At 46.4% G+C, this 13,547-nt stretch overlaps 1 protein-coding gene across 2 annotated transcripts in view; it reads left to right on the top strand.

Annotated features, from left to right (window-relative positions):
• The window catches only part of MTCL1 (microtubule crosslinking factor 1), a 113,574-nt gene extending 100,290 nt beyond the window's left edge, over positions 1 to 13,284 (top strand). For both annotated transcript variants that reach the window (XM_011366166.2, XM_023534174.1), the window contains 3 exons: positions 1,700 to 1,731; positions 5,101 to 6,643; positions 12,089 to 13,284. In XM_011366166.2, the coding sequence (XP_011364468.1) occupies positions 1,700 to 1,731; positions 5,101 to 6,643; positions 12,089 to 12,286 (1,773 nt within the window). In that variant the 3' untranslated portion in view covers positions 12,287 to 13,284. The remainder of the gene's footprint in view (positions 1 to 1,699; positions 1,732 to 5,100; positions 6,644 to 12,088) is intronic.
• The last annotated feature ends 263 nt before the right edge of the window (positions 13,285 to 13,547 follow it).

Below are 13,547 nucleotides of genomic sequence, written 5' to 3'. Positions count from 1 at the left end.
TGCGGCCCGCGGACCCCAGAGGGAGCTCAGGAGCTGCCTCCCCGAGGTCGGCCTGGGTTTTCTCATCTGGTCAGCGGGTTGTGGGCGAAACCTGGCCGGGTGGCTGGTGGCTCCAGGGTCCAGCATATCGCAGCCTCTGGGTTGAGTAAAAGTGAAACCTTCACAGTGCCGAGAGCTTTGCTTGGTGGACGTGACCCCAAACTCCTAGCGTGCTCTGCGGCCAGTTTCACCTTGCCACTTCGTCTCGGGTTTGGGAATGCAGGACTCATGTTCTATGAAAATGGAAAGGTCTCACTAACTGGCATGTCCCGTGAAACACAGGAGGAAATAGACCATTCTGGGAAGTGTAGATCTTTAACTTTTTAAAAATTCATAGCACAGTCTTCTGATTCTAGAAAACTAACTAATAACAAAAAAAAAATCTGTTTTAAAGAAAGTACCTTACATTTGCAAGTAGCAAATGTCATACCATAATATGTTATTCTGTGAAAGAGAAAAAATCGAACACATAGAAACCTTGTGTAAATTAGATCAGCAAACATGTGTGCTAAGCTCTGTGCTGAAACTTCCAGGGCACAGCATTCGGTTTTTCTGTTTATGCCCTCTTTAAAACTGTGTTTTAAAAATCGATTTTAAGAACCATTACCTATGAGTCAATTTAACAGTTGCTGTGCCTGTCATTTAGCCTGTCCCAAACACTTAGTAGATTTAGAAGAGTTCATGTCAAATAGTGCTGTTGAAATGTAAGGAAATAAGGCACGTGTCAGTGAGGTAGGGGCCCTCTCTTCAGCAATATGTACCCAATTGATGTGACATCACCAGTATGCTACCCAGTTTGATCTAACGGCAATCTCACATGGTCCAGCTTCACAGCAGAGATAAGGCAGCCCAGGGTCAGAAGACTGTCCTAGTGCCAGCTTCGCGGTGGCCTGGACCCTATACTGATCTGCATGGCAGAGAGGAGGGCCATGCTCACTAAGCGGAAGCTGTTTACTGTGCCAATGAATAAATTTCCATCACCATCAGGGCTTTCTAGGATCCTTGCCCCTTCTTCAAGACCATGTCAGCACGAAGATTTTTTTTTCGAGACATCCTGTTCTCTGTCAGCACAGCTATCATTTTTCTTAAGCAGAAGTCACTGTAATTTCATCTCTGATTCCAAATGGCGATGCTTAAAACCAAGAAAGCGCTCAAGCCTAAGAATGTCACACTACCCTCTACAGCGAGGCTTAGACCAAGGGACATCAGTCTCCTAACTCTGTCACCCTTATCTTGCCTTCTCCAATCTCCTATCCCTCCTGCACCCCCTCCCCGCCTCATGCATACACACACACATGCAGACATATCCAGGTCATTACAAAGCCAGGTTTGAAATTCATGTCGTCAGCAAAGTTCTTTGAGGAAGCACAGGAGAGCCACTTTCTCCAACCTCCATGACAAAATTTATAGCCGATTTTTCTCACTCCTGTGGGCTCCTCCCTGGACTGCAGAAGCTCCAACCCCTCATCACCCTGGATTCCAGTTTTATTATTGTACTTCAAAAGGCTGAAGGGCAATAGCACTCCTGACTAAAACTTGGCTCTGTACATTTTCAGTGGTGTTTTCCTAGGACAGGAGAGCAAAACCATCATTTAGCACACTGAAGTCTCCTAGGAAACCAATATTAGCTGATTTAGATAAACTTATTTCTTCTTTATAGGAAGAAGAAAATCACAAGGGAAATCTTCAAAGGTAAGTAAGATTGATGAAAACAATAGTAAACAACTGAAATAAAATCGTCTTGGTCTTAAAATTTCAGCTCATCATTGCAGTCTATTGTAACACTATCTTCAAAATGACTTAAAATTAGACTTCTGAATAAGTAATTGCTTTATTATTTTTATTTCAGAAATATAGTACTTTTTATAATTAGCAACAAAAAGGCCAGAGATGTGGTGTTGTATATGTGCGTGTGTGTATTAGTGTTAGGGTAAGAACTTTGCAGTTCTAGTTGTGCATTGTGTATATAAAGAAATAATGGTGTTGAGTTTTGAAAAGTCCATGGAAACCCCTCTCCTCTACTTAAAGTTTGAAAAAACTCCCTCATAATAGGCTATGAGACAATTTATATAGTATATATTTAAAAGCTCTTACTAGGAGAATATATTAAAATATTTCCTGGAAGTAATCCTTGAAGTAGATATAAAATAGTTGATGTTGATATTAGTAATCATGTACTTTGGGTCATCTGTATATGGGATGTTTCTGAAAAGACACATATAAACAAATCCGTTTAAATTTAAACATTAAAAATAGAAAACTGAGAGGAAAATACAGAGAATTCGCATGCTGTCCCACCCCAAGCCCATAAACACAGACTTTTTCTTTATAGACGAATATATATCATTTCCACTACATGGAATCTCTTCTCTGAGCCATTCAGTATTTTCCAGTTTCCTCATCCCTGTTTTTCTGTAAACTTTAAATCCATGAATTTTGCTCTTTATTGGATTCACCCAAAATCTAGAATTGCCCACGGTACATTTCTGTCCTTCAAGCTCTGTCTTGTGCGGTTATTCTCGGACTGTACAGGACAGCACTTGTGAGCTCAGGCTCAAGAGCCAAATGGCCTGGGTTCAAATCTACTTCTGCTTCTCATTAGCCATGTGACCTTGGGTGAGTTTCGTAACTGCTTTGTGCCTCAGTTTCCTCATCTGTAAACAGGAGGTATTTAGATTTTTTTACAGCTTATGTGTGTTAATCCACATAAAGTGATGACTACACGGAATAAGTAAATGAAGTTTAGCTATCATTACATCCTCCCACTTTTTTCTTTTTTTCTTTTTTTAGCAGAGCTCCTCCATGCACTGTAGCTATTTATTATTTTTTATCTTAATTGCTTCTGTTAATTTAAAAAGTAATCCATGCTTGTAAAATGTAAACAATATCAAAATATCCCAAGTAAGAAAGTTCATGCGTGTTCCCCACCATTTCTGTTTTCCTCTTGCTTCTAGCAGTTTCAGGTGCTCCCTCCTTATTTTATTCTGTGTATCTTGACACGTGTGCACATGTTTCACATGCATCCTGGTTTTCGTAGTTATGTTTTGTTTCACTTGGGGTGCTGCTGAGGTTGATACTTTTCCTTTCTCTGTCCACATTACCTCTGTTCCACGCTATCCATCCAAGCCCTAAAGGTGGCACTGTTTTAACTCTGTGAGGTAACGTGGACAGAGAAAGGAAACGTATCAACCTTACAGGTGACACTGATTTAACTCTGTGAGTAGATCCTCTGTGGGCAGAAGCCAGAGTTAATGAGCTACGTCTGAGAAGTGTAGATCAGGACTTCCATGTCTGCATAGCACTCCCAGCCCCCAGTGAACAGTGTTCTGAAGCTCGTTACTAATTTGACGACTTCTCGACTGGACCAGAGGCAATAAGAGGAAAAACCATGCTTGCCGGAAAGCTAAGACCTGGTGACAAATCGACCCATCCGTTAATTTCCACCACTGGTTATAACTAGCTTTCTGTTATTCAGAGTGCCATTAGACAGTTTGCAGATTATGTCTAACAAAAAAATAACACCGACTTTTACCTCTAGTGAGGAATAACAAGATGGAATGCCTAATGATAGCACTTATAGCCTGCTCTTTTACCCCATGGTGACGACCACAGGAGGATGTGCCCCTGGGTGGGGGAAAGGCATCCAGAGTTTTGTTGGTTCTATGGGTTAGTCCCTGTGGTACACAGTCCCCAATTCTGGCCTCATCATCATTAATGGGTCCTATGGTAGAGTGGCCCATGGCCTCTGTCTGGGCCTGGGCTAATCTAGAACTCTAGGTATTCAAGCCTTTGTGTGGGAGGTGGGCAGATATTATGTCTTATGAGAAGCTGGTCTAGTTGCAAAAACAGTCTGCATACACCTCACCTCCCCAACAGCCTATCCAGAGGGATTTCAGGCCAGAGGGTCCAGGCATGGCCAGCCCCAAGCCTCCTTCCTGGCCACCACTTCTTGGCCCTGGGCAGGCTGACAGGTTGTCTGAGCATTCCAGAAACCTCCTGTCTTAGCATGTCAGAATGCCCAGCCTGCCCAGGCCTACAGGAGGCAGTCAGTAAATTCATGACAAATAGAAATATGTTGAATTAAAATGCTAACATATTCAGGAATCTACATCTAAATCCACATCTATCAGGCGGCAGCTTATCCAAAACTGACTGTTGATTTAGCTCACCTGTCATCACCCTTCATTGTGTGTGTCTGTGGCCATCTTCCTTTTGTCCAGGAATACAGGAGGAACGGGAACAAAGAGAAGGCTTGACCACAAAAGAGGGATCAGACAGGGAAGGGGAGAGCTGAGCCCCATTCATGGACTTGGGCAGGGCCAGATGGAATTTCTGTTTGAAATGGTATTTGAAAATTCATCTCCCAACCTGATTACATCTTCCACTTTCCTTCCTTCTTCCACATATTCCATTTGGCCTTTGGAGGCCAAATAGAGGATGTACTCTAAGCCAGTAGAGGATGAGGCCAATGGATGAAAAAGACCTTAGATTATAGTTATTTTGTTGTCATATCTCCCCCCTGCTCCATACCATTAGCTGGTTTTGGATTGAGACTGTGATGTATTCATGTCTGTAGCATGAGCACCTGCCATAATGCCTAGAACCCAGACAACTCCCAGTAGGTTAGGAATTGAAGGCACTGGTCGGTAGATAGAGAGATTAGGCCACAGCCATTTTCCCTTCTTCCTGTAGAGCACCGTAGGCTAAAATGAAACCATCCAAAGTGGGTTTGGAGCTTAGCTATGACTGCCAGGTAGCCCCGCCCTTCTACTTGTTCCCACCACGCTTGAGGGTTGGCTGTATTCTATTCTGACAAATACAAAGCTCCTGGAACAATTCCAGAGCCATAAAAAGCCCATTAAACATCCACAGGGTCAGCTCAGAAGTGACGAAAATCAAGCAGCTGGAAAAAGTGTTCTAATAGTTCAGGTGGAGACTGACACGAAACAGGCACTTGTTGTGTGGGCAACACACACATGCTACGTTGAACCACGGGGTCGCAGGTCAGTGGGCTCCCTGGCTGGCGGGCAACTGACACTGTCTCTCTCCCACTTTTCCCAGGGCGGTGTCCGTGTCCTCCATGTCTGAGTTCCAGCGCCTGATGGACGTCTCTCCCTTCCTGCCAGAGAAAGGCCTGCCCACTGCCAGCAGCAAGGAGGATGTCACTCCACCCCTGTCCCCTGACGACCTGAAGTACATTGAGGAGTTCAACAGCAAGAGCTGGGACGAGAGGCCCCCAGACCCCTGGGCAGATAGGACCGAGGGAGGGCGGGTGGGGAGCGAGGCCAGCACCGAGCCTTTCCCTGACTCTTCCTGGTACCTCACCACAAGCGTCACCATGACCACGGACACCATGACCAGCCCAGAGCACTGCCAGAAGCAGCCCCTGCGGAGCCACGTCCGCACCGAGCCGTCTGGGGTGCGGGTGCTGCATAGCCCGCCTGCGGTCCGCAGGGTGGACAGCATCATGGTGGCAGGCGGTGAGGGCTTGGGCCGGGTGGAGCCCGAGGGCCCATTTTCCACAAGCAGAGCCAGAGGGGGCATGGGAGACACAAAGGGGGGGCCCTCAGAACACATACTTAGCAGGTGGCCTTGCGCTCCCTCCAGGCACCCCCGAGACTATGGGGAAGGAGGGTTGCACCCCCTTGATAGTGCCCTCTGCACCCCCCTGGGTTTCCCCTCCCCTTTGCATAGCCTGGAGATGTCCAAGAACATGAGTGATGACATGAAGGAGGTGGCCTTCTCTGTCAGGAATGCCATCTGCTCTAGTTCCCCTGACCCCCGGGGGGTCAAAGACACGGCCTGCCAGACTAACGGGTCCCGGACGACTGGGACACAGACCATCCAGACCATCAGCATCGGCCTGCAGACCGAAGCTCTGCGTGGCAGTGCCATCACCAGCAGCCCCCACAAGTGTCTCACACCAAAGGCGGGGGGTGGTGCCACTCCCGCATCGTCTCCGTCCCGCGGCCTTAGGAGCAGGCAGGTGGCCCCTGCCATCGAGAAGGTGCAGGCCAAGTTTGAACGCACATGCTGCTCCCCCAAGTATGGATCTCCTAAGCTGCAGAGGAAGCCCCTCCCCAAAGCTGACCAGCCAAATAACAGGACCTCGCCGGGGCTGGCCCAGAAGGGGTGCAGCGAGTCGGCCTGGGCCCGCTCCACCACCACACGGGAGAGCCCCGTGCACACAGCCATCAACGATGGCCTCTCCAGCCTCTTCAACATCATCGACCACAGCCCTGTGGTGCAGGACCCCTTCCAGAAAGGGACACGGGCTGGGAGTCGGTCTCGCTCAGTAGAACCCCAGCAGGAGCTGGGCCCAGGCCAGGACACCGGCCCCAGTTCCCGGGGACAGTCACCCAGCCCCATTGGGGTTGGCTCAGAGACTTGTAGGGAGGAAGGGGGAGAGGGGACACCTGTGAAGCAGGACTTATCCGCTCCCCCTGGCTACACGCTCACTGAGAACGTAGCCCGGATCCTCAACAAGAAGCTGCTGGAGCATGCCTTAAAGGAGGAGAGGAGGCAGGCCCCCCATGGCCTCCCAAGTCTTAACAGTGACAGCCACATGGGAGAAACGGTCAAAGCTGAACCAGGGTCCATCGAGGTAATGAAGGCTGAGTATTCCACACCCTCACCCTACCAGCTCTTCCATTTAAATGTTGGGAAAACAAGTTTGAACCTAGGATTGTACTAAGTCATTTGATTTCGAGAATTGTCCATAATAGGCCCCTGTGAACTGGGGAGATACCAGGTTTAGGGAGAATGGAATAGGCAGAAACGAAAAGCCTGAGCTGCTGCTTAACGAAAAGTGATCAGGTGCTCTTCTCTGGTCTAAGTAATTGATGCTCATCTGTTTATCTGGGCTTTTCACTTGAGGTTATAACTTGCCCTCTTTCTGGGTGAATTTGTGTCCTAGGGATGTGTGTGTGAAGTATGTAAGAGTTGTTTCAGGGCTTTCTGCATGCTCCAGATCTTTATATGCAATGATACAAGAGGTGTGCTAGAGAAGGTTTTGAGAGAGTGGATTCTAGAACATCTCTCACAAAGAACTAAAAGAACAGCTGAATTCCAGTTTTGGCTTCAGCGCAAAGTATCAGGCTTATATCTCACAGATCACATATTGTCTCTGTCTATGAAGAGCCCCATGGCAAGAAAACCAGGTGAGGCAAACAGATATGATCCAAACCCTGCCTTCATACAATGTGATTATCTCCCTGGCACATTACATTATCACACTGCATACGACCGCACATATTATCACATTATTATATGATTATTATTATATCCCCTTTAACAATATTAGCAAATCGGTCAACGTTGAATTCTGTTCTGATGTATAGCTACATACATCAGCATAGTTGTACCACGCCACTTTAAAAAATAATCCCCACTTCCACCTCAAGAATGAGCAAAATAAAACAAAGCCTGATGACAGTGACAGGGGTGAAAGAAATAGGGATGCTGGCCTCACAGTTCATGCGGTGTTGAGGACATGGTCCCTAGGCCTCCGTCAGCCACTGTTCGGGAGTGGTCCTACGTGTAGACTTGAGGGTGAGCCCCAGCCCACCAGTAGCCCAAATGGACAAAATCCACACCAGGGGGATCCAGACGCCCACAAGCATTCCCCAGGCGGGACAGCCCAAGCAGATGGCGAGGGTTGGCGAAAAGAAGGAGAGAAATAGCCTCCCTGGGCTGCCCTCTGCTTTCCCACCTGCCATGGCCCGAGCTTCACAGGTGAGGAGAGGAGGAAGGTATAGCTCCACCCCCTGCCCCACATACTGCCCAGGAGAACAATGACCATCAGGTTCCCAGTCTAACCCCTGGAGGGGTATTTAACTCAAAACACAGAGTTTAAATCTGAAATAGGTTAAACCTTGTGAAGTTGTCGCAGACCTACAGAATCATCGATGCTGTGTGGTTCAACCTAATCTTGACAGTACATGGCCCACCAAAGACGTGAGTCTGTGATAAGTGGTTCACATGCTCTGAGAAGGACGAAGAATTCTCAGTCGTGGTTGCATGTTCTTAGGTGACAGATGGGGTCTTCTGTGGGCTCTGGTAAGTGGCTCGCTGCTGCAGAGGATCTATTTGTGCGAATGCCCTGCCTTTTCAGAGCTCTGGAAGGATCAGCTGAAAGCAGGGCTTTGTCCCAAAGTATTAGCTGGCTGTGCCTGTAGTGTCCATTTATATTAGAGACTAAATAGAAACTAATTTTTAAGAACCAAAAATGCTTTGCGTTACTAACAATGAATGCTCCAAACAATCCGATCCATGATAATATAAAGAAAATGGTTTAATGACTGAATCACAGTTTCAAGGCATGAAAATGGTTTTATTAGTCAAAGCTATGTGTATCCCCTCCCCCGCCTTTTGGTTCTCTGTAGAGTGTCTATGTAGATTTTCTGCTCACTTGGTGTGTTTGCTACCACGAGAGATGACTGGCCAGTTTGAAAGAGCACAGCGCAGTTTGAGGGGTTCAAAACCTGCATGGAGTACTCCTGGCACTGCTTACATGCCATGGCCTCTTTTTTCCTCTTTCTGTTTGCTGGAATTTTGCTTGTTCTAGATTTCGGTGGAACTATTCCTTGTCTGAATTGACTTACTCTTTAGGCCCATTGGAGAGCCCTTCTCATCACTCCATAAATTATGTGGTAGTTCTGGGTTTTCATTCCAAAAGCACCAGAACTGACTCTGATTTCCCAACCTGCTCTGAGCACCCTGTCGTGGACTCTTTAGCCCTGAACTTTCGCTCAGACATCTAACACAGGGGTGACATAGGGATCCTGGCTAGGACTCTGCACAGCAGGAAATGCCCCTCTCTCCCCTCGCTTTCACACCACAGCTACTTACTCTTATTCTCTTGAAGCCATAACACCAGTGCAGTGATGCAAAGAGAAGCTGTGAGTTCTCGTGTGAAGAGAATGAGAATAATCTGGAAATGCAATGCTATTCTTCCCTCCCATGTCTAAGTGGAAAATGAGAAGGAAAATTTTTAGTATGAGCAGCAGTCGCTTGATCATTGTGACTAAAACAAACCAGCTGTTCAACGTTCTGTTTCAAACACAAGAGTCCTGTGACTTCCATCTCTCCATGCACCAAATGGCCTTTGAAAGTTAAAAGCCAAAGGGCAACTCAGGGAAGAATAGAAACCGGAAGGGAGAAGCCTGTTGCTGTTCTGCAGTGAGGGTCCCCTCCTCCCTCTTGACTGAGGCAGAGGAGGAGTCCGTGTGCCCCAGGAGTGCATGTGCCACTTCTGTGGGACCTCACGCTTCTCCTGATTTCTGTCTCTGGAGCTGGCACTTGCTTGTTGATGTTAATCCTTTACTGTTCTTTTAAAAAAAAATATTTTCCAACCTACTTGCTTTTCTTTTCTTTGTCTATTCTGTCCAGAACCAAACTGTCTTACTAACTGCCCCCTGGGGACTCTAGCCCTGCCTGCCTCACGCCGTAAGTGCTCTCTTCCTTCTTTCCAACCTGTCTGGAGAGATCATTTGTGTAACTTGGGGTTAGCATCTGACACACAGAAACAAGGCGGAATCATCCCAGGTAGATTTGCTTTGTAGAGGCAGCTGCCTGCACCGGCACAGGGTCCTTCACAGATTGGGAGGGTCCCTCACAGATTGGGGGACAGATTGGCAGCCTGGACAATCCCATTTGCTGAGTGCTGACTGCTCAGTGCAAAAAAAAGCTCTCAGGTTATAGAGATCCTGCTGAGATTTCTGCTCTCCTGTGCAGTTCGCAGGCAGTATGCTTTCAGAGGGGTAAAGGGACATTGGCTGGAGAGGGGACTGTCTCTGGCACAGACTTCAAGCCTGTGGGGATCTTTGAGTCAACCGTCCTGGACCTGCTACCAATATTTGGTGGCACATGTACATTGCTGTATGCTGTAATGAGGTGTGACCATAATGCACTGAGGCTCCTCTCCTTTTTTCAACAACCACGCTAGAAGGAATAAAAGCAAATGCATCTTGTCCTTCCAAGTGGTCACCATAGGTGACCTAGTAAATGCTTAATAAATAGACGTTGATTGAATAAATAACAAAATCATCCCTGCTCCAAAAAATATTCTCAAAGAATTGCCTTCAGTACTTAAATGGAGGCACGAGAAAATATCAATCTTGTTTTTGACCAAGGATATAGTCGCCCACCCACCTCTTCCACTGGTCTTAACTCAGAGTGCTGAGTACCAAAGTACAGTTGGCGCTCAAAGGCGAAAGAGGTGCTCCAAGGGTCAAACGCCCACATCACACATTGCAGTGGCTCTTCAGGAAAGGACAGCAGCATTTGCTTATGCGTGCCAGTGTATTACTAAAGAAAAATGTGCATTGAACTCCTGGTCGCACAACATTTCTTCCTAGGGAAGTTCACAAACAGATGCTAGTGAAGAGGTGGCACAAAACTAATAGAAAGCCCATTCTCATCCAGCATTTGTCAGGTGGAAACAGGCTGTGTGGTGTCAAACAGACCTATAGCAGCAGCCTTACAAACCACGCAACACAAACAACACATGTACACACCTCATACCGGGGGCGGTGACACCAAAAGACAAAAGAGTAGCAGATATCTCAAACCATATTCCCCCTCATGCCCTGGGATGAGGTGAGGTGAGGAGAGCTCACCCCTGTGTTAGTTCACATTTCATCTATTTCAGTGCTGACGGTGTTTTCACAGGTGAGGAACCTCTGGTTGTCATGGTTCTCGTTAGCATAAGTGCTTTGCTGATCCAGGCTTCCCCACTGTCGTATAAAGTGCCAGCTACAAAAGAGGCAGGGACCATTAAGAAGAAGTCTCCAGTGTTAATGCTCATTTTCTGCTGACCGTACAGCAAGGCAACCACCTCACTCCATCGCTCTTCCAGAAGCGCCGTGTGGCCTGCCTTCCATCTTCTTCCTTCATTGTCACGTTGTCCATCACATTGTCCTTCAACACAGATGGCTGTCTCTTCCCTGCTGTCACTCCCCTGCTCCTCTGACTAAACATTCTTCATTCTGGTCTTTGCAGTCGCTTGTCGCCTCTCTTTAAACCCTCTGCTTAACTTCCTGACTGGCTGTGAGGGTCTTTGCTCTGTGTCATCCTTCATTGCAGTGGTTTTCCATCTCAGCTCTTTCTTGTCTGAGTGGTGTTGGGCAGATGGCCTCCACCCTGTAGAACTCACCGTTTCCTCGTGCCACAGCTTTTCGCCTTTCTCTGTGCCAGCAAATTCCAAGTTTGGGTGTCCTCGTTTCCTATTGTGCAGACTAAGGACAAATAGCTCAGCATTCTTTAAAACCAACAAAGGAGCAGTGGCCCTTGGGAAGTATTATAGGTGACTTGCAGTATGGTTGAGTCTGTCTTGCCTTATCTGTTCTCAGAAGGTGTGGGATGCCTGCAACACAAAAGCCCAAGCGCACTCTTATTCCACTTTTTAAAATGCCGCTGCGAGGCAGAGTCATTAAAGGAAACTAGACCTAAATTAAATTTTCTGCCTGCAGCACTCTTTCCATGTTGTGGGAGTTTGTTTAACCCACTGCCTGTCAATTTGGAATAAACAGTAGTAGAGTTTGTTTTAAGGTGAGTCTTGTTGCTAATACCGCTGGATTAAATCATAGTCTCTTCATGGGCCCCCAAAAGACCAAGGTATAGGGAAGCTGGCCTCTCAGGACCAGTCCTTTCGCTAAACAGATGATTCAGGAGGGCCAAACTGATGGGACCAGTTGGGTTGGAATGCAACCCTGTGGCCTGCGGAGATCACACGTAGCCTGTGGCTTTCCCCACCTTTCGTATGCTCCAGCCCGATTCTGAAGGAACTCCGTAAACACGCCCATCTCATGCCATTGCCATTTTTTATCCTAATTTGACATTTTCTCTTATGTCATCACTGATCATTTGTGTTATATGCTTTACTTACCATTTTAACTTACTCTCCACAAGCAAAATGTAAATAACATTCAGAAGTTGCCCCTGGTCTATTGCATTAACTGGAGTCTGTCTGAGAAGTGTTTGAGGTAAATGACCCCCTAGAGGAACTATCAGTCCGAGTAACTCTGTCTTTCTTTTTCTGGCTTTGAAGGAACTACCTTGTTCCGCACTAGCTCCATCCCTAGAACCCTGCTTCTCCAGGCCCGAGAGACCAGCAAACCGTCGCCCTCCATCCCGTTGGGCCCCACATTCCCCCACTGCCTCACCGGCTCAGTCACTCGGAGACCCGACCTCTTTGGAGGCGATCGGCGATGAGGAGCCACCCGAGGAGAAGCTACTACACCTGTGACATGATGCAAAGTTTGCATGGATTATCACAGAATAATTCACTGTAATTTGCATAACCGCGCCATCATCATCAACCAAACTCCGCCCAACAGGAGAGATCTAGTTTTCTCAAGGTCAAAGAATGTTTTCTAAAAAACACAGCTGCGAATGTTCAACCTGTGAACCTGAGATGTTTCTAGAATGAAACAGTAAATGTGCCTGTAATAACTTAATTTTTTTCATAGCTCAGAAAACTATTTTTGTCTCCATCTTTTTTACACACAATATATTAAACACAAAAGGTAAATAAGATATAAATACATTTAAAAAAATAAAAGTTTTAAAGATGTACATTTTAAGAGATTCTGAACACCCCTACTCTCAATACTGACTGCCTCTCTGTTAAATTTGCACTGTTACATTTTGGTTTGGTTTATTTCCATGTCGAATTAGAGTGTTTTAAGTTAATTTTGTTTTGTCAGTGTTTTTGGTTTTTAAGAATTTTTGACATGCTTCAGACTGTCTGATTCAGTCAGTGAACTTTTTGTAGTGAAAAAGCCACGAAGCCAGTAGACAAGACAGATGTCCTATATACAGGAGAGGATACATGTCAGCATTTCGGAAAAGGTACAGAGTCCTCAGCTGGGCTTACCAAATTCTCTGTATAATCCACATATTCTACTCGACTTGCACGTCTTCAGGTTCAAAGCACTGGGGTGCATGTACATACGGCTACCGTGGTCTTCCCGTCGCCTGAGTGTGAGTCTGTCTCACTGTGACACGTGAAATCCCTCGTACTGTACTTTTGTTGTCCTCTTGCATTGATGATAAAACAGCAATGGCATTTTGAAATTATTGTTAAACGATTAACTGGCAATATGCAGTGTTTACTCGAAATTTTCTGTTTAAGGAAAAATACTACAAAAAGTCATGAGGATACCAAATTGAAGCAAAGGATGGTGCCTCTGAGTCTGTATGAGACTATGATGAAGTAGAAATAAAGCCTTTACAAGATGGCAACTTGTTCCCAGATCTCATGTTTCACACTCCCTCCATCTTTTCCTAAGGGCTCACGTGGAAAGTTGCCGTAGCCAGGGGCACCCAGGAAAGGGGAGAGCTTGTAAGAAGGCAACAGCTGCTCACATATCTTACAATGCACTGTGAATGCATGATTATTTTTCAGTTTCATCATATTCTGTTAGAGTGTCCTGGGATAGATAAAAAGGCGACTTCATTCTTGTTGAAAAAGCCAAAACTGATGGGTGTGGGGATGTGAGGAAACT

Source organism: Pteropus vampyrus, unplaced genomic scaffold (assembly GCF_000151845.1).
Source record: "Pteropus vampyrus isolate Shadow unplaced genomic scaffold, Pvam_2.0 Scaffold122, whole genome shotgun sequence".
NCBI lineage: Eukaryota > Metazoa > Chordata > Mammalia > Chiroptera > Pteropodidae > Pteropus > Pteropus vampyrus.
The sequence above is the reverse complement of the archived record's forward strand: the minus strand, read 5'-3'. Positions and strand labels throughout refer to the sequence as shown.